Here is a 21137-nt window from a genome sequence, read left to right as displayed (position 1 = left end):
TATTGCCAGGGTAATCAACAAAATCAGGGCAGACTATGCAGTCGTAACACTGATGGTGCCATATTGGCCCAGGCAACCCTCATTTTCTTACTTGCACTACCTGTCAGTTGACTGATCCCTCTCCCAGTAGTGTCGAATCCTTTCACTCAACACCATGGCACCACATTTCATCCCATTATCAAAACCGTGAAGCTCACAGCATGGCTCCTCCCTGGTTCCATGATGAAGAACTTACCTGTTTGAACAGGGTCAAAAATGCCCTTATAAATAGCCATTGCCTTTCCACTAGAAATACCTATACTAGGAAATGGGCACGCTTTCAGCAAAGGTGCACGATCCACAATCTGCATCCTGATTCTGCTTCCATACCTATCTTGCTCAATTACCTTATGGATCTCAGCAACACAGGCCTCTCAGTTAGCTCTAGTGGAGTGCATCGAGCTGCAATTGCAGCTTTCCATGACTCAGGGATCTGTTCCTCTATTTTTGGTCACCCAATGGTAAAAGATTTCTTGACAGGGTTACAAAAACTACACCCAAGTCTGTGCCCTCCAGTACCACCATGGGACCTGAACTTGGTCCTAGATACCTCCATTTGAATCCCTTGGCACAGCACCTTCAGTATATGTCCATGAAGGTGGCTTTTCTAGTAGTCATTACGTTGGCAAAATTGCAGCACTCATGGCTGACCCACCTTTCACTTTTCACCAAAGACAAGGTATTTAGACCTACCCTGGAATTTCTCCCCAATGTCACAGCTGAGTTTCATGTATTTACCCACTTACTTCCCTAAGCCTCATTCCTCTCCTGAAGAGACTGCATTGCACACGCTCAATGTTAGATGTGCTCTTGCTTTTTACCTAGATAGAATCAAGCCAAATAGGAAGTCGGACAAACTCTTCGTAGCATGGTCAGGGCTCCGTGCAGTAACAGCTGTTTCAGCCTAACACCTACCCAAATGGAGTGCGGATCCCATTCGCACTACATACCAACTTAGAGGCAAGCAGACACCTCAGACCATTAGGGCCCATTCGATGTGGGCACTGGCTCAGACAACTGCCTTCCTTAGCAATGTCCCTCTAGTGAACCTCTGTAGAGCAGCCACTTGGTCCTCACATCACACATTTGCGAAGCATTATGTACTGCGCAAAGGGCCAATACCTACCCCTGCCCTTGCAGATGCTGTTTTACATCATTCTTAAAAAAAGCCAATACCCACCTCCAGCATAGGGGTACTGCTATGGAGACACCTATGTGGAGCACCTGCAGGGAACTCTGAGAAGTTACTCACTTTCATGCAGTAACAACAGTTCTCTGAGATGTGTCCCTGCAGGTGCTCCACAACCCTCACTTCCTCCCCTCTACTTGGAGTCTCTAAGAACTTGAGGTAGAAAAGAAATAGACGAGAGCTGTACCACGCACTCTCTCCTTAGCCTGGTGACATCACCAGCTGCTCCTGCGCATGTGCGGTGCACACAGGAGCGAAATGGGGCGGGGGCACTGCTCTGTAAAGCATTCTGCTCCACAATGCTGGGATGCGCCGACACCTACGTGCAGCACCCACTGGGACACTTTTGGAGAACTATCGTTACTGCACAAAAGTGAGTAACTTCTTCTTCAGACAGCCTATGTAGCCTTGAATCTGAAACATGGAAGTTTCTCCCCTATTTAAAAAAGAAAACAACACAGGTTCACTCACTTCAAAAAAGAGGTTCTTAATAGTTTGCTTCTTGCAGGATGTTAGGGGCTTTTGAGTAAAATGTGTACTCTAACTGTATTTTGTTGAGATTAGTTTGGTACTTTTTTATTCCAATCTGACCTACTTTACTGTACTCAACTTCTAAACATTCTTACACAATTTCTTGCAAACTAACTAGTGTGCGCTGTCAAATTAAACTCTACTGCTTACTATGGCAGTTTCTTTAAAGTGCATTTCTCTTGAAGAGTTCAGTATACCATTTTCAGCTACTTGGAATGATTAAAATTCTTACCTGCCCTATTATATAAAACAGTACATAAAATATATCTACAGTGTATTGGAAACAGTTCCTAAACCTCCTCTTTATGAAATAATGTTGACACTTAATTTCATCCTTGTAATAGGTGGATCCAGCTTGCATACAATGTTGTTTTTAATGCAGTTTTCCTGCAACAGAAGTATTTAATTGTTCATCTGTTGATCAAGTAATGTCTTCCTTTAGCATATCAGTGGCCAACTATATCAGGAAACCAATTTAGCTTGTACCTTTTGACCAAGAGCCAAGTATTCACAGCCAAAAATTGAGTCTGTGCTTGTGCTACCAACCACAGATGGTTGCTTGAAACATAAGATGACCAGCTTTTAAAAAAAAAACAAAGTCTATACCAGCATAAATGCTTGATTGAATAAACTTTCAATTTTTATATTCATTTGAATAGTTACATTTAATTTTAGAGTTTTATTCTGAGTATATTCATTCCCAAAATTTTATATTTATCTTCATATAATATATTTGTATTTTTCCTTAACAACAAATTCACATTATAGAACTACCCTAAACATCTTTAAACCCAGGCCCTCTCAACACTAATTAAGCACATCTTAAGAAAAAAAATTAACACTTATGCACAATTTTAAAAAAGTTGTATGCTTTAATGTTAGAACAAAACAAATCTCAAATGAATGTAAAACATTAGCAGAGTTCATCTTCTATTGGTCAAATAGCTCTGTACCTGAAATCATGACACTTAAAAGCATTATAACTTGGGTACACGGAGCAGTTTCCAATATTGCAAACAAATCACTTTAGCCCCACTGTAAAGACCTGTACTAGAGTAAGTTATTTTGAAGCAGCTTTTTTCTTTCTGGAGAGTTTCCGTATCTTATTTGGATTGGGAACAAGCTTTTTAATTCTGAGAGCTTGTAAAGTTACATTTGAAGAATCCAACTTAATTCTTTCAGTACACTTCCACTTATGGCTTGGGGAGAACTCCTCCACTGATGTCTCCATAAGCTCGGCATCATGAATTTCCAAAGGATGAGTATATACCTTCGCCATAGGTTGTTCGCTTCTATGGTGAATCCAGGGCACATCCAAGCTAGGTATCCGTGGAATTATAGCTTCTACTACTTCCGTAAATGTATCAGATTTCTTTTTAAAACCCAATGCTAGAACAGATGTTAAGCCAAGAACAGGTGCTATGCTTTCACTAAGTCTTGGAACCTGGCCAGCTGGGACTTCTCGACTTGCACTAAGCTGAATAAGGTGCATGGTGATCATAGTAGGTTTTGCAGATTTACACACCAGCACTAGAAGTAGTTCATTTTTTTCCAAAGATCTAGTAACTTCATTAATTCCAATAGCAAGCTGTTTCCTGATATTTAAGTCAGTCCATCCTTGTTCTTGTTGAATATTGTCTGTTTCCTTCTCCTTTGGAAATTCACTACTAGTATCACATTTGGCTTTAATTTGACTTTTTGCATTAGAACGTTTTTTCCTTCTGGGAGTCTCAATCTTTTTAAGTCCAACATGTTTAATCCTTTCTTCCAAGGCCTGGAGTATAAAGTGCATATCATCCCCTTCTACAGTCTTCCACTTGATACCATATGGGTTATTTAAAGATGTTTTTACAGTAATTTTCTTTGCTTTACGGACTGATCCACCCCCAGTCTGAACTACAGGCATCCTGATGCTTTCATTTGTGTTTTAACACTTCAGCTATGAACAAGAGAAAAGAGAAAACTACTAGTTAATATTTTAAAAGATACCAAAAGTGAGCAGTCTATAAAAAGTGTCTCTCTTGGACACACAACAATCAAACTCTTTCTGCTGCAACAAGTTTGTGCTTTTAAGTATCTTTCCTAATCTTTTATGAAATTTATTGCCTATCTCACACCAGTTCAGTACCATTTTTGTTCTTTTTTAAATCTTTACAAGAAACACATTCAGAAATCACTGATTGAAACTAAAAGGGATTTCTGAATGTGCGTCTTCACACAAAAGTCAACCTGTGAACTCATTGCCAGTGGATGTGAAGACCAAAATCATAATGGAGTTTACAAAAGAAGTGGGGAAGTTTATCGAGAATAGGAACACGTAGATATTAGCCAAGATGGTCAAGGATGCAACTCCATTTCATAAGTACCTATAGCCTCCAATTTCCAGAAGCTAGGAGTGGATGACAGGAAATGATTGTTCGTTCTGTTTACTGCTTCTGAAGCACCTGGAAGACAGGATACTGAGGCTAGTTGGATCATTGGTCTGACCCAGTGTGGCTGTTTTTAATGTAGTTCAGCAATTGCTTGGTAACTTAGAAAATGCTCCATTCAATAATGAAAAAGCAACAGATCAATACTTGTGTGTAAAATGATACACCTGAAAGTGCACAGAACATGCCAGAGGTTCTACAGATTAAAAAACTAAGTCAAATAAAAGTGTTCAAATTGTAGAGAACAAATACATTTAAGCTTTATTACTGCACATCTATATTTTGGAAACACTATAAAAAGAACAATCATCTTGAACCTGTATATTTCAACTGTAGTAAACATATTTCTGTTTAGTAGTCCTTGATGATTTTCCTTTTGTGATTTAGTTCAATTAGTAAACATTCTTATTTATTGACTAACAAAATGACTTATTCAGTGATGAGCTTTGGTGGGACAGACCCACTTCATCGGATTAATTTCATTTCCAATACACACTGACATTTATAAGTACAGAAGACAAAAAAAATTGCAATAAAACTGACAAATAGGATTGAAGGAAAGCGGTGAGGGGATGTTAATTGTGCTGTCTGAAATAATTAGCGTCAAAGGAAGGGAAGCAGTCCTTGTAATGCTGAGGTAATTGATCTCTTTCATACCTTGTGTTAATAGGTCGAATTTGAACACGCACTCTAACTCACCAACCGCTCGCTCTGAGCACGTGGTTTAAAGTTTAGCCGTGTTTCTCGGCTCCTCACTGGACTAACATTCAAAACTTCCTGCTGCTTTAGTCAGAAATTAAGGACGTTCAGAACCGAATTCCAGTGACAGACCCGGAAACGTGCAGCAGCCCAGGCCCAATCCCCGCCCCCACTCTGCACCCACTGCCCTCGGCCCGAGCCGGAACCCCCCTCCCAGCCCCACTCCAGCTGAACCGGAACCTCCCTCCATCCGCCAAGCTGCAGTCCCCGCCCCCACTCCCCTCACACCCCCGCTGGCCCTGAGGCGGAACACCGCCCACAACCACCTCCCAGCCCAGGGCTGCCAGGCCCCCGTTCACCAGGAGCCAGAAGGAAACTCCACCCCCGCCTCAGCTTCCGAGCGCCCCGCGGGCCCCAAGCCGCTCTTCTCACCCGCGGCCTGGGCCAGTCTCCTCCAGCCCCGCCAGGCACAAGATCACGAGCGCGGCCTATCCGCAGCGGCTCTCGGCACAACAGGCAGGGAACAGTCGCGCCAGCCGGTCCCACACGGCAATGCCAGGGGGCGCTCCAAAAGCTGCCGCTGCCGCTGCCGCGCCCGAACCCAGCTCAGCCAGCCCCGCCCCCCTCCATGCGCCACCGGACCCCAGCCCCGCCCCTTCCTGGATCCCCGCGCCGCGCCCCGGAATCCAGCCCCGCTCCGCTCCGCTCCCCCAGCGCGTCCGAACCCTGGTCTGTCCGGTTCCGCCGTGCTTCCTGTCGGCCAGCTTCCTCCCCTCCTCCCGGCGCGCTGGAAACCGGTGTACCATCAATGACTGCCTCCGTCAGGCTTTTCTGCCAGTAGCAGATTTCAACGTACAAGCTGATAATAAACTGCGTTTGGCACAGTTTGCGCACTGAGCTTGTCCATCACAGACGACAGCCCAAAGGAGTTAGCGCAATCGTAACACTTCACTGCTGGACGGGACTTCAGGAAGGTTTGTCGACACACAAAATCGAATTCATAAGAACGAAGTTAAAAAGGCGAATTTAGCCGGTCACAGAAGGCAGTAATTTTGCACTGGTAGCAGATTTCAACGTAGGGCAGCGGCTCTAGCCGTGCTCAGCGAGCATGCCCAGATCGAGTGAACATGCGCAGTACAGCCGGGATGGCAAATTGCAATGGTTGGCGGCTTTAGGCGTTTTCCGGCGGGGTCCCCACTCCTCTTCCCCGGCAGATCAGACCATTCCTGCCTCAGCGCCCAGCAAGTCATCCTCAGTCCCCACCCGCAGGCCAGACTCAGTCGGACCTAGTCCCCGCTCCTGTGTCCTTCTCTGCCCCGAGCATGCCGCACTTCCACGCCCCCGCTCCCTTCTGCACGGCGAGGACAGACTGCCAGCCTCCTCCATCCCCACGCACACTCCCCCGACCGCTCCCCTCAGACCAGGCCCCTGCTCTCAGCTTGTGTTAACCAGGCATGTTCCCCTAGCAGCGTGTTCGAATTCACGTTCGTGCCGCTCTTGCTCAACCGCTTGTGCATGTGCCTTATGACATAACCTTTCGTTTCTATGATCACTGACTATTTCCCCACAAACTGAGCTCCATACGGGTGGATCTGCATCCAACCCACTGCCCTCCTTCTTCCCACCTCCCAATCCCCTGGTTCACCCAAAGCCCCCTCCTGGACTCAGACTCTCAGCCCAGGCTGCCTCCTAGCACCCAAAGCCCTCACCCCCAACTCCAGCTCAGAGCCCATGTCCTCAGCCAACACCCTGTCCCAGCCACGTGAAAATGAGTCAGTGAGTGAGGATGGGGTCTTGGGGAAGGAGGACAGGGCAAGAGTGGCTTCTGTTCAGTTAGAAAGTTGGCAATCCTAGCTATAACACATGCTGCCCTCTCTTATTAGGCTTGCCAACTTCATCATATTTAAACAGTGGACATTCCAGTAAGAGTGCCAGAGCCTACTCTGCCCCTAGATCCCCAACCCTGCCCTTCCTCAGCCCCCACAAAGGCCTCAGCCCCCATGTAGTCCTCTTCCCTCATCCCTTATCACTCCTTTTCCCCTCTCCTCCTCTCCCTATCCAGACTGGAGGGCTGAGACTTGCAGCTCATTGATACAGGTAGAAGTTGGCCTTGGCATCTCCCCACCTTGCCTTCAGTAATTGGACTTTGGGTAGCTAGTCAGTAGATCTGATGACACTGTCAGGACCCCTTTTCAACTGGATTTGGACACCTGGTAACCCCGCACACTTCACAAGGTTGTATAGTCTGACTCTTTTAGCCTTTTTCTGTAGCCACATTAGAACAGCAGCAATCATAAGACAAGAAGCAGAAAGTAACATCTGAGTCTGGTATTCCCTCTAAGTGATATCTATCTATGGCCCCTTTTCTTCGAGAGATGGTGGTTAGCAGCAGTGGTGATGATCTTTGGGCAGTGTTTGAGTCTGCAGCTTTTCTCATGGCTTATCCATCCAATATTGGATTTGCACGGTCAATTGCAATAAACGCATGCCAGTCTACTTCTGAATTCTTGAGTCTGAGAGCTTTCCTTCTAGGACGAAGTTCTTTTGTGTGGCTTGCACATGTACTATCGAAGGATGATGTGCCCTGTTGTAGCAATCATCACCAGGTACACTCATCCCTCACTATATGAGCACAATTGGTTCCCAACTTTCTGCTCATAGGCAAAAACTCATAAAAGGGACACTAAATTCCCATTAAAATACATGTAAAAGTTTCTAATTTGTTCCAAGTGCTCATAACTCAGTGAAGGAGTGGCAGCATTTGGTGTTGCTTTTGAAAGGTAAGTGAACCTTGGGTTGGGGAGGGTTAAAGGTTGGGGGCAGTTTGGGGCCATGAGCGGGAGGGAGAGTTAAAACCTGGTGGCGGGTTGGGTCCATGGGGCTGGTGGGGGGTGTGTTTAAGGCTGCAGCAGTGTGGGTCTGTGGGGCCATTTGGGGGTTAAGGCTGTGGCAGTTTGGGGCATGAATGGCAGGGAGGGTTAAAACCTGGTGGTAGCTCTAGTGGAGGAGGTTGCGGCTTGTTTCTCTGGGCTGGAGCAGCAATAACCGGGGGGGATGCAGTGGGCCTAGTTTGGGGACTAGGCCAGGGTGGGTGTTGGGAGTGGGCTGGGCTGGGGGGTGTGTCTTCCTGCTTTGGTCTTCCTCTGGTTCTCAACCCACATGACAGTTCACCAAAGAGGATTTCTTTGGTAAGACGTTCATCACCCATTCTTCTCACGTGACCAAGCCATCGTAGTCTTTGCTCAGAGGATCACTATGAGGTTGGGTACACTGGATCCTCACAGGATATCTGCATTTCAAACTTTATCTTGCCAGTTGATATTCATAATTCTGTCGTGGCAGCGAAGATGGAAGCAGTTCATTTTTTTCTTCTGGTTCAAGTAGGTGGTCCAGGCCTCAGAACCATATAGCAGGATACTCAGTACACATGCCTGGTAGATTAGTATCTTTGTTTTCACTGTCATCTTAGGATTGTCCCATGCTCGTTTCATAAGTCTGCCAAAAATAGTAGCTGCCTTCTTGATTCTGATGTTCATTCCTTCATGCATGGATAGGTTTGCAATGACAGTAGATCCAAGGTAACAGCATTGTTGACCCACATCTCATGGGCTGTTGTCCAGAATAACTTTATTGTTTTATCTTTATGGTGTCTTACTTCTCTACTATTTATATGTATTGTTTCTGTCTCTGTCTGTTTATATATGTTACAATGGGGTGATGTTGGGCCCCACTTTTCATCCCTGCAATTAGTAGCCTTCCACTTCTCCCCCACACACCTGTCTAATGTAATTCAGACCAGAAATTTTGGTTATATTCAAATGAAAAAAAAAAAACGAGCGTGTGTAAGAAAATAAGAATGTAGAATATAAAAACTTTATTAATTGGTATATAAATATGAATACCTGTACATTAAAACTGTAACATATTTCAACATTTTTAATGAGATGGATGAGCCTGACTACCGGCAGCCAATCGTGCTGTGTGCCCCTCTTACGAAATTTCACATCCCTGTTAGGGGGCCCACCCCCCCTTTGCGCACCGCTATGTTACATGACTAATTTTGCAAGATTTAAATCAACTAAAGATTGGCTAAAGAATTGTTTTACAATAAATTATGATTGGTAAAAGAGTTATTTTGTAACAGTCTAGGAAGAGATTAGTTAAAGTGTAACTAAACAGGATTCACATTTCACTATGTGTGTAAACTGGGGTCCAAAAGGGAGTTCAAAGGACACAGCCCAAGAATGCAGAAGAGGAAAGATGATTCTTCGTTTAGTCTTAAAAGGAGCACATGACCTGGTTCAAGAGGTGAATATAGCTGGACTACTTTTTAATAGTGACCATAATATATGAGACAAAGGGATATTGTTCTAAAAGTAGAATTAAATCCTAGTAAGGAAAATGAAAAAGACCATAAGCTTTGTTAATTGAAGTATAAAAATATAATAGATGATGGCAATCACTTGTTGCTGAGTATGATCGTTCTCCATGGGAGTGGTGGATCCTCAGGTGGCTGAGGACTGTCCTTGAACCAAGAGTTCTAGTGCAGTGAGGACAGATGTTTCCAGGAACAGCAGGAGGCTGTTGAACGTGACTGGGAGCCAGTTTCTCCCTCCTCCTGCACCTCTTGTCCTCCTCACCTTGTTTGTTGGTGGACAAGTTCAAAGTGCAGGGAACGATTGTGTAGTACCTCTTTCCACTTTGAGTGATCCTGGATGAGTGTCTCACAAGTGTCAATGTCAATATTGCACTTTTTAAAATTATTATTTAGCAAGTCCTTATAACACTTCCATAGCTGTCATACGTTCTGGTGCCTTTCTTTCAGCTGAGACAACAGGACCTCTTTTGGGAGGTCCCAGCAGTCCTTATTCAGAGTGCCCACCAAGGCCAGCTGCAGCCTCTGTCTAGCTCCCTACCTTGGGGCACACCATAGCCTTCACTGGTCACAGTCACTGTGGCTAGGGGTAGTGCAAGGAGCAAGGGAAGGGACTCAGGCCCAGCCTCTACTCTGAGTCTCAGCCCATGGATCCTCTGGCAGCAGCCTTGTCCTGCCCTCCTCTTCCCTTCACTTCTTTACTCCCTGGACCATTTCCCCTGTGACTCCTTGCGCCTTCTGGGCCTCTCTAAAAAAGCGAGCAGTCTGGCAGGTGTTAGGCCAAAGCCTCTCCATAGCTCCCCTTAGCCTACCCAGTACTGCTCTATTGAGGTGTTTGCTCTTACTGGGAGCTGGTCCTGCACCCTCGCTGGTCAGGATCTAACTGACCCAGCTCTGCTGGAGCAGTTCCTTGTATCCAAGGCTGCTCCAGCAAGCTGCTTTCAGATCGATTCCCTGCAGGAGCCCTTCACTCATTGTACTCCAGTTTGCTTTAAACTGTTCCTTGCAGTAGTGGAGCACTCTGCCCACTGCACAGACCCATACAACAATGTTGGGAGAGTAATGGCTTGATAAGAACCTTGGTGTCTGTTCAAATGTTGTGACCTTCAAAAAACTTGTGCTGTACATAAGCAAAGACTGCACTGGCATAGCTCAGACAATGTTGGATTTCTGCATCAATATCTGCCTTGGATGACAGTCTGCTAAAAACAGTGGGACCACTGAAGAGTCAAGGACTCAAGGAGGACTACAGGAGGACTCAAGCACAATAAGGCCATTATGGAGAAACACAGTGAATTCTTTGCATCAGGCTTCATGGCTGAGGATGTGAGGGAGATTTCCAAACCCGAGCCATTCTTCTTAGGTTACAAATCAGAGGAATGGTCCCAGATTGAGGTGCCATCAGAGAAGACTTTGTAACCAATTGATAAACTAAACAGTAATAAGTCATCAGATGGTATTCGCCCAAGAGATCTCAAGGAGCTAAAATGTGAAATTGCAAAATTATTAACTGTGGTTTGTAACCTATCCTTTAAATGAGCTTCGGTACCAAATGACTGGATGATAGCTAATTGACACCAATTTTTAATAAGGGCTCCAGAGGTAGTCCTGGCAAATACAGGTCAGTAATTCTAACTTCAGTGCCAAAGAAACTGGTTGTAAAGAACAGAATTGTTTGACACATAGATGAATATAATTTGTTTGGGGGGAAGAGATGACATGGTTTAGGGGTCAACTAACACTTGGACAAGGGGGATCAGTTGTATAGAATGTACTTAAATTTCCAGAAAGCATTTAACAAGGTGCCTCCCCAAAGCCTCTTAAGAAAAGTAAGCACTCAAGGGACAATAGAGAAGTCCTCTCATGAATTGGTAACTGGTTAAATGATAGGAAAGATAGGTAAGAGTAAAGGGTCAGTTTTCAGAGTGGAGAGAGGTAACACCATGGTAGGAGGGATGTTGTGCTCCCCAAGGTCCAGGTGGGTGAGGAGGCCTGAGAAACGTTCCTTGAGGTGGCCAAAGGTGCTCTTGACCACCTTAGAGGCCCTGGCCAGCCTAGCACTGAATGCCTCCTGGGAGGGGCCAAGGTGGCCAGTGTATGGCTTCATGAGCCATGGCATGAGGGGATAGGCCGAATCCCCCAGCAGGCACACTGGCATGTACCTGACCTTGATGGTGTTGTTGGGGACAAGGTTCCCAGTGTGTAGCCTCTGGAACAAACTGGAACATACGGGCGTTGTGCTCCTTCCCCGACCTTTTGTCAAAGGTGTCCATGAACTGGCCCTGGTGGTCAGTCATGGCCTGCAGGACCACTGAGAACTGTCACTTGTGGTTTATGTAGGTTGATGTCTGATGTACAGATGTGTGTCCTATCGATAGCTCCCCCACTCAGTTGGGGAAGTTCAGGGTGCTGACCCCTTGATGACGGCATCCACATCTGCGCAGCAGGATGCAGTTGCTGGCCCTGACCACCTGCCAGGGAAGGGACAAAGTGAGACTCTACATGGTGCCAGGGCATGTGCCAGTCCCCACCCCCGTTATGCCCCCATAGCTCCCTCCTTCACTGACAGTAACCCCCCGCACTCATGCCCACCTCTGGCTGGGCTTGGCAGGGGCAGGACAAAGGGGACCCTCCCAGGGAGGGACGGGTCACACCACCTCACCTCCCCATTCCCTAGGGACGCCCACCCTGTCCTCCCCCACTTGTGGTCCAGTGGCCCATGAGGCCCATAGTAGCATGCACAGGAGTCCAATGGTCAACCTCCCCATGCAAAACTGGTTCCAGACAGATTGATATCTGTCTGGCATGGCGATGTTCCACAGGGCGATGGCGACCCACTTTTGCAGGGCCATGGCGTGCCTCATATTTGTGTCCTCTCACCTCAGGGAAGGGGTGAGGAAGGTGGCCTTAATCGTCCTGAAGTTCCGGAGCCATTGATGGTCTCCCCAGCACTCCAGGATGATGTGGTCCCACCAGTCTGCACTAGTATCCCGATGGCACAGGGTCCCGTACATGGCCAGCAGGCTCAAGCTGCTGGCTCCACTCCCCTAGATACTGCAGGAGGGTCTGCCACACAGTCTTGAGGTTGGGCTCCATGGGTTGGGGATCAGCCTACCCAAAGCTCCACATAATTTGCACTGGGGCTCAAGACTGCCCAAGGGCAGCTCCAGCTCTGGCTCCATGGCATTCCCTATCTCCTGCAAGATAGCCTTTCCCAAGTCAATTCCCAGCATTTGAACTGGGTTGGATGAGATCTCTTTGACTGCCAGCTTGTTCTCACGGACTGAAGGACTAACTAAGGATTCATCTGAAAAGAACTCCCTTTAAAATTGTTGGCCCATGACACCTAGAGGCCCCATCAGCCAGGACCACAAATCCCATGGCTGTTTAGGGGACGTGTAAGCGATTTTCATGATGTGGTCAGCCCTGTCTAATACTTTTTGGTCATTATCTCGGATATAAACACAACACTCTTGTCCTACCAGGGCACAGGTGCCTCCCTTAGATGCTAGGACTATGTCTAGGGCCATACGATTTTGCAGTACCATTTGTCTGATAGCTGTTTGTTCCTTTGCTAGAGCTTTTAGGGCTTCCCCTGTCTCATTGGCAACTACCTCCAAGACAGCTTGTAAATGGATGACTGCTCCTCCCACTCTTGCTACGCCCACAGGTGGAAGGAAGGACCACTGTATTACTTCAGAATATGTCAATGGTGACCTGTTTTGCATTTTGTTCCTAGCAGAGTCTAAATCTCTCATGTTGCAGATTTTTCCCTGAGGTAAATGCGTTCTTATCCGTACCGCAGGTATAATATAGGCCGGATAACAAATTCCACTCCATTTAGCTGGTAATTGCTTATAAGCCCTGTGACCACATACAAAATAATGCTCAGTAAAGGCAGGAAAGGTAATGTTGCAGTAGTTTGTCATATACCTCTTAAGCCAACCTGAGTAGTAGCCTGTAAAGGGTGCGGCTGTTGGTGATCCTGAGCAATTCCATGCTCCATCTGTGGGATCATACCACAGGCCTCTGACTGATTTAGAGGTGGATTCGTTCCAGGTGGACCAATAATTCTTTACTTCCCGTACCCAAGTGCCATTTGGATAATCTCCCATCCAGAGACGACCTTTTACCACATAATTATTACACTTACTTTTTCCCAGTTCTTCAGTTCCGTTACAGACCCAACACCACTCGCCTACCTTCTGTACTACATGCAAGTAGTCAGTACGGTTGGCTTTTACACTCGCCCAAGTATCATCTGAATATCCCTGATTGAATGGTCTTTGGGTACCTGTTAGGTTTCGGGCAGTCAAAGGTATGGGAATCATAGGGATGCCCACATGGGAATGGCTAGGCATTAAAGAACATACCCAACACTCAGACTGGTTGAGGTGTTTGGCGATCTTTACAGCAGTGGCTATAAAGGCATTCTGATTGTAAGCTGTCTGGCTAGGGGTAAAAGGACGGCAACACTTAAAAGTAACAGGTTCACAATGGACATAGTTCCTTTACGCTGTGTCTACACGTGCACGCTACTTCGAAGTAGCGGCACTAACTTCAAAATAGCGCCCGTCGCGGCTACACGTGTTGGGCGCTATTTCGAAGTTAACTTCGACGTTAGGCGGCGAGACGTCGAAGTCGCTAACCTCATGAGGGGATCGGAATAGCGCCCTACTTCGACGTTCAACGTCGAAGTAGGGACCGTGTAGACGATCCGCGTCCCGCAACGTCGAAATTGCCGGGTCCTCCATGGCGGCCATCAGCTGAGGGGTTCAGAGACGCTCTCTCTCCAGCCCCTGCGGGGCTCTATGGTCACCGTGGGCAGCAGCCCCTAGCCCAGGGCTTCTGGCTGCTGCTGCGGCAGCTGGGGATCCATGCTGCAGGCACAGGGTCTGCAACCAGTTGTCGGCTCTGTGGATCTTGTGTTTAGTGCAACTGTGTCTGGGAGGGGCCCTTTAAGGGAGTGGCTTGCTGTTGAGTCCGCCCTGTGACCCTGTCTGCAGCTGTGCCTGGCACCCTTATTTCGATGTGTGCTACTTTGGCGTGTAGACGTTCCCTCGCAGCGCCTATTTCGATGTGGTGCTGTGCAACGTCGAAGTTGAACATCGACGTTGCCAGCCCTGGAGGACGTGTAGACGTTATTCATCGAAATAGCCTATTTCGATGTTGCTACATCGAAATAAGCTATTTCGATGTTGGCTTCACGTGTAGACGTAGCCTTAGTGTCCTTATACTACCCCGTTAGGGCCCGCTGTTGTAACCTCCACTTGTTTAAGGCATGCAGAATTGTCCTTCACACTCCAATGGCCTCAGGCTTTCAGGGGCCACCAGCTGAAGGTGAGGAGTGGTGTGAAGTACAACAGGGAGTGTACCACAGACTGGGCCTGCCGTGCAGCCTCAAGAAATCCAGAGGATGCGAATCGTCTTCAGGGGCTGCGTCTTCTCCTGGATTCAAAGGTTGTCCCAAAGGGATAATACAGCTCAGGCATTTAGCCCACACCTGGCCACAGGAAATCTCAGCCCGGGGGAGCTTCTTCTCCCAGGGTAAGGTTCCTTCTAGGCCTTGCTTAAGAGGCTGTTTTGCTTTTTGCTCTCAAGTTGTACTTTGGGGATCCAGGTGGGGCCTCAGGGGCACTAGGCTCACCCTGGTTTGGAGGCAGCCTTATTATGTCCGCTTCGCGTGTCCTTGATGAGATGTTTGTGGGTGGAGTGGATCTTTTGCAGTGTGATGCGTGTACCCAGGTCTTTCTTCCTTCACGTTTGACGGCAGTATTGGTTACAAGAAGAAACTGGTAGGGTTCAATCCAACGCGGCTCTAAACAGGACTTTCTCTGGTGGATTTTGATGTGCACCCCGTCAACTGGTTGCAGGTTGTGGCAAGGTCTTGTGAGTTTGTCCGTGAAGGCTTCCTTTACCTGCAAATGATAGGACTGCAAACAACTCATAAGGGCTTTGCAAAAACTCATAACATTTTCATTTTTCAAGCTGAGCTCACAGTCAATACCCTTTTTATCCCAGGAGGTAAGGGCTCTCATAGGTATACCCATTACAATTTCATATGGGGTTAGTCCAGTCTTTCTGTCTGGAGTAGACCTTATGGACATCAGGGCAATGGGTAAAGCATCTGGCCTGTTTCAAGGCCTGTTTCTGTGCAGATTTTGGCCAGTTTATTTTTAGTATTCCATTTTTCCGTTCTACTGCTCCTGCACTTTGTGGGTGGTGTGGTCAGTGTAAGTTCTGCTGGATGCAAAAATACTTAGAGATGGCTTGAACGACCCATCCAGTGAAGTGAGACCCTTGGTCACTATTGAGGGACTGGGGTATTCCCCAGTGTGGTATAAAGTCATTTAGAATTTTCTTAGCAACTGTAGTGGAGTCAGCCTTCTGACATGGAAAAGCTTCCACCCATCCAGAAAACAAACAAACGATAACAAGACAATATGCTATTCCCTTTACTTTAGGTAACTGTATAAAATCCATTTGCAAATTTAGGAAAGGACCCAAGGGAGGTGGGCCAGTTGCCATTGCTGTCTTTACAGGTTTTCCCACATTGTGGGCTTGGCAGACAGGGCAAGCTCAGCAGTATTCCCGGGCTGTTATGGGAAAATTTGGAGCAAACTAACTGCATTTTGCTAGTCCCACCATCACCCCTTTGGCCATGTGAGCCACAGAGTGATACATATGTGCAAGGTGTGGCAGGAGAACCCCTGGGGCAACCAAGCGGCCGTCTTGGTGGCACCACAGGTGGTCAGGGTGTAAGCGGTACCCAGAGCGTCTCCGCAATTCCTTTTCTGATTCTGGGGTAGAGTCCTGGGTGAGGGCCACTTCCTTTAAGGAAAGGCCTGGAGACGGCTGTAAAAGAGGTAGAGTGTAACTAGATTCAGCGCAAAGGGTGGAAAGTGCAACCATCCTGGCAGAATGGTTAGCCAGGGTATTTCCTTTTTCAACTTCACCATATAGACAATCTGACGTATGTCTTTCGGGATGGGCTTCACATTTAATAACAGCCGGCTTAGCGGGTAAGAGTAAGGCATCCAATAGGGCAGCAACATAGGGGCCATTTTTGATCGTGGTTCCTGAAGAGATGAGGAAACCCCTTTGTTTCCATAGCATTCCAAAATCATGAACACAACCAAAAGCGTAACAAGAATCAGTATAGATGTTTGCAATCCTTTGTGATGCCAACTGGAAGGCTATGGCTAGGGCAATTAGTTCATCCACTTGTGCCAAAAATACAGAGGAAAGAGTGGCAGACTCAAGGACCTCATGAGCTGAAGTAACAGCATATCCAGCAACTAAGTCCCCTTGCTGATTCCCGAGACGTGATCCATCAGTGAAAAGTTTCAGTTCAGCATTAGGAATCGGGAGATCCTGCAGGTCTGGCCGAGGGGTGGTGAGTTGCTGGGTAAGTTGGTTGCAACCATGTGGTTCACCTTCAGTGGGAGTAGGGAACAAAGTAGCAGGGTTAAGAGAGGTACAGCGTGAGATAATGATATGGGAAGCAGCCACCAAGAGGAGTTCATATTTAGTTAACCTAGCATTAGAAAGATGTTGTGTTTTGGACTTTAGGAGGAGGGCTGCGACAGCATGGGGGACTGATAAAGTAAGAGGGGAGCTCACGACAAGGGTTTCTGATTGTTGAACCAAGAGGGCAGCTGCGGCCACTGCTTGCAAGCATGGTGGGTAGGCAGCAGCTACAGGATCAAGGGGAGCACTATGGTAAGCGAGAGGGTGATGCTTTTCTTGTGATACTCAGGATATAGTGCCGCCTGGGCCGTCTGACCAAGGAGTGTAAATCAGTGGGCTGGTCTCCGAGAAGGGCAGAGTTCTAGAAAAATCTACTAGATTCGCAGATGGCTGTGATGGCAGTTGAAGACTAGCTGGAGTCTTGGTCTGTGGTGGCGTTCGAGGTTGTGGTGGGCCATTGCTTGCTTGGCCCTGAGGCACAACTGGGGGTGTTGATGTGACATATGGGGGTGGACAAAATGTTGGATACAAAAGATCCTCCAGTGGAGGGGGCAATTGTGGATATATTGGTGTTATAGCAGATGGTTGGTTGGGATGAAGACATTGGTTTGCTTGGGTGTCTTTTAATTTTTGTTTTAGTTTTTCCTGCGAGTCCTTTAGACTCCAGATTTTGGATTTGTTTTGGCATTTGGATGCCTCATTATACCAACCAAAATAGGCGGACCACTGTCCGTCCAATGTTCTAGCTCTCCAGGACCCTAAGGTGCCTCGGAGGTGGACAATTTTATCTAGGTCAAAACTCCCTGTCAAGGGGAACTGTTTTGATGGGTTATCTTTGATGTAATAGTTCCATTTTTTCAAAATTTGCAAGTTTGGGGCACATAATGATCAAACATATATGCCACAGGGGTGCCCTTAGGGGGCCTAGGTACCTTTTTAGGCGGGCCTGTGCCCATTTTAAAGTCCGGACTATTGGTGCACCGACTCTAATAGTCACCTGCCTCCGTTCCTTTTATCCTTAAAACCAGTTATTTCTCATCTCTTAGTACACAACAGACAAACAGAGGATGTAGGGTAGAGGCACATCTGTCAAGGTCAGTCCCCTTGCATTCAAGTTTTCTCTGGCCAATGGGTTTTCCCTTAGCGGAGGACTTGGGGCGGTTGGACCAACCAAGAAGACAGCCCTGGGCCACCCAGAAAACTAAAAGACAAGCACAAAGGTCAGAGTACACAAATAAGGGCTACCTATTAAGCTGCCCGATCCCAGACCCACCGGCCTATAGCCACCTGAGTCTTCCCAGACCCACTGGCCTATAGCCGCCTGAGTCTTTTGTTTTTTCCCTTAAATCTTAAAATTTCTTAGAGTTCTTTACCCAGTAGTCTTGATTAAACAGTCCAGATCCCAGACACTGGACCACAGCGAGACGGGATGGCTCTCCAAGGCTGAAGCACCCCTCTGGAGAATTTTAAATGGCTTCTCCTTACCTTAGAATTGCGCGCTGTGTGTTGTCAGCCCGGAGCAGTTGCCTCCGGACCATGGTGACCAGGTGTTGGGATCTCGATGGAACCTCCAGGTAATTGTCGAAGCAAAACTGCAGCTTCAATGATTTTAGGAGACTACTGAAGAAAGTAAACAAGTTTTATTTCCCAGCAACGTTGCAAAGAATGAGAAGTCACACACACAGACAGACAGGCCTAACTGTGGGTTCTGCCAGGCTGTGCAGTGAGTTCTGCCCACCAACAGAATGTATCAGTGCTTATATAGTTCACACACAAGATATACAAAACAACCAATCATCTGGATCCACGCTTGTACCCTGGGCAGTAACATACACTTGATAGGGTAAGCCAACGGCTACCATATATGGAGTTGTTCTCCACCTTAACACTAATAAACCACATGTTTTGACCGTAGTACAAAATGGAAGTGACATAAAATGGCGGTCTCTGCTTCAACATTACCAAAGTTCATTATCTTACTCTTCACCAGATAAACCTGTCTGTTGTTTTCTCCTGTAAGCTCTGCAATCTGTTGATTAGCATTTTGCTTCGGGTACATCTATGCAGCTCCTGGTGTCAACACAGCTCTGTCACTTAAAGGCAGCTTGTGTGAACACTTGGCAGTTTTGTCAACAAAAACACTTGGACTCCCAATGTGGGGGTTTTGGTTTGTCATTTGCAGAGCTCTCCTGCTGACAAAGCAGCATTCACTTTCATTTGCTATGACAAGTGAGGTGGCAGGGTGTGGGCTGCTTAACCCAGGGACAAAAAACAGTTTTGTTGATCAAGTGCAAGTATAGATACAGCCTCAGGCTGTATCTGTGAAGGTACGCTGTGAAATATGTGCACTCATCGCTCACTATATGAGCACAATTGGTTCCCGGTTTTCTGCTTGTAGGCGAAAACCCATAAGAGGGACACTAAATTCCCATTCAAATACATGTAAAAGAGTCTGATTGGTTCCAAGTGCTCGGAGTGGTGGCTGATGGCGCTGCTTTTGAAAGGTAAGTAGACCTTGGGTTGCAGGAGGGGGAGGGGGGCATTGGAGAGGGGTTAAAGGCTGGGCTCAGTTTGGGGCATGAGTGGGAGGGAGGGTTAAAACATGGTAGCGTGTTGGGTCCATGGGGGTTGGGCAGGGTTCAGGGCTGAAGGGGGCGTTAAGGTTGCAACGGTTTTGGTCTGTGGGGCCGGTGGGGTTAGGCTGCAGTGGTTTAGGTGCATAGGTCCAACAGGAGTGGGGTTTAGGTTGCGGTGGTTTGGGTGTGCGGGGCTGGCAGGGGTGTTTAGGTTGTGGTGGTTTGGGGTCTGCAGGACTGGTGGGGGGGCGGGGTTAGGTTTCGGTGGTTTGGTGTTTGCGGTGCTGGTGGGGGTGGTTAGGTTTCAGCAGTTTAGGTCTGCGGGGCCAGTGGGGGGTCAGGCTTCGGCGGGTTGGGGCTGCAGAGCCAGTGGGGCGGGGGTCAGGCTGTGGCGGGTTCAGGCTGTGGGGCGGTCAGGCTGCAGCGGGTTGGAGCTGCAGGGAGTGGGTAAGGCTCAAATTAGCAGGGGGAGTTCACTCGTCCAGTGAACAAAAGGTAAGTTTGTGTCTCTCGTTTAAGTGAGTACTCATAAATAAAGTACTTGTTTAATGAGGGATATGTGCATAGTACATAATTTGTATTTGATCAGCCAAAATGAGGTAATCATCTCTTCCCCTTTGCTGACTAGGGCTATATCTACACAAGTAGCCTCTGTCAACAGAAGTCTCTGCTGGAAGGGATTTCCTGGCAACACTTCTGTCAGCAGATCCCATCTACACACAAAAGCAAGATTGAAAGAGCAATCCACTCCGTCAACAGAGAGCAGCAAGCCTGGCCTGCTCTTGACAGAATGGCTGACCGGAAGCTCTGCAAATGGCTGCCTGACAGAAGGGCCCCAGATCATCTACACAGCTGTTTTGTCGACAGAACACTGTCTAGAGAGGCATTATACCTGAATGGGGAGAGGTATAATGTTGCCGATGGATGTGCCAGGTTTTGTTGACAAACAGTTGACAAAGAGAATTTTGTGCATAGACATGCTGCGTTTTTTCCTAACACAAGCCCAGTTTTGCCAGGAAAAGCCTCCCATGTAGACATAGCTTAGGAGTATGTGACTCAACTTGTAGTGATTTGTCTTATCTCACAGACCTAAGGAGCATAACTTTTAGCACATGTACATAACTCTTTGCATGTTTTCTTTGTACAGACATTTCACAATGTTTAGGATCCCAAGTGTGACATTTGAGATCTTAGATGACATTTTTGGCAGACCAGTTAGCACAGCTTAGCCCCAGGGGATTGCTGTAACATTTACATACCCCTGTTTTGTTTGCCAGTTGGCAATAAAAGGTCCTTGGGCCACAGGAGAGGTTAAACATGGAGGTTTTAATACAAATCAGCTTCACAGTAGGCAACAATGCAGAAGTGTTAGTTTCACAAAAATAACTTGTTATACACTGTTGTTTCCACTTTCCTATTGCCCGTAACCCATCACGGAGGAGGGTAGAAAATGAGATGGTGTCTATTTGCAGATATCATTCTGATGAGGAATTTCTGAAAGGATACAGATTTGGGCTTTGTTTCCAAGGGGCTGAAATAATAAGAGAAGACAAAAATGTTGCCATTGTCCTTTCTGTCCTGTTCATCCTCTGAGAGAATTACAAAGGCTAAATGAGTGGTTAGCAGCAGCTGTCTGCATCCAACTCCTTCTGTAACCAAACTGCTTTAGCTTTGCTGTGCTGACAGTCTCCACTCAGCCCTTAGAAGCCAGGCGCCTGCTGAGGGAGAAGTCATAGAATACTAAGGCTGGAATAGACCTCAGGAGGTCATCAAGTCCAGCCCCCTGCCCAAAGCAGCTGATGTCATTTCAGTCCTAGTCCAATGAGGAA

General features: G+C 47.1%; 1 protein-coding gene across 9 annotated transcripts; it reads right to left on the bottom strand.

Moving 5' to 3' along the window:
• Nucleotides 1–2611: 2611 nt before the first annotated feature.
• RPP38 (ribonuclease P/MRP subunit p38) lies at nucleotides 2612–6910 on the bottom strand. Of its 9 annotated transcripts, none has more exons than XM_074984784.1 (4): nucleotides 5613–6910; nucleotides 4846–4971; nucleotides 4126–4203; nucleotides 2612–3698 (listed from the first exon to the last, which is right to left on the bottom strand). In XM_074984784.1, exon 4 carries the CDS (start codon nucleotides 3663–3665, stop codon nucleotides 2820–2822), a length of 846 nt encoding a protein of 281 aa, XP_074840885.1. In that variant the 5' UTR covers nucleotides 3666–3698; nucleotides 4126–4203; nucleotides 4846–4971; nucleotides 5613–6910; the 3' UTR covers nucleotides 2612–2819. The 9 variants fall into 9 exon arrangements, with proteins under 9 accessions (XP_074840885.1, XP_074840889.1, XP_074840883.1 ...); XM_074984788.1 differs by having other exon boundaries at nucleotides 4846–4968; XM_074984782.1 differs by lacking the exon at nucleotides 4126–4203.
• Between the last annotated feature and the right edge of the window lie 14227 nt (nucleotides 6911–21137).

The sequence above is a fragment of the Carettochelys insculpta genome, chromosome 2, assembly GCF_033958435.1.
Source record: "Carettochelys insculpta isolate YL-2023 chromosome 2, ASM3395843v1, whole genome shotgun sequence".
Lineage (NCBI taxonomy): Eukaryota > Metazoa > Chordata > Testudines > Carettochelyidae > Carettochelys > Carettochelys insculpta.
Note: the sequence above shows the minus strand (reverse complement) of the source record. Positions and strands in the feature narration are given on the sequence as shown.

What these genes read in the sequence shown, in the direction of transcription:
- RPP38 (XM_074984784.1), bottom strand. Translation starts at nt 3,665, where the DNA reads ATGCCTGTAGTTCAGACTGGGGGTGGATCAGTCCGTAAAGCAAAGAAA.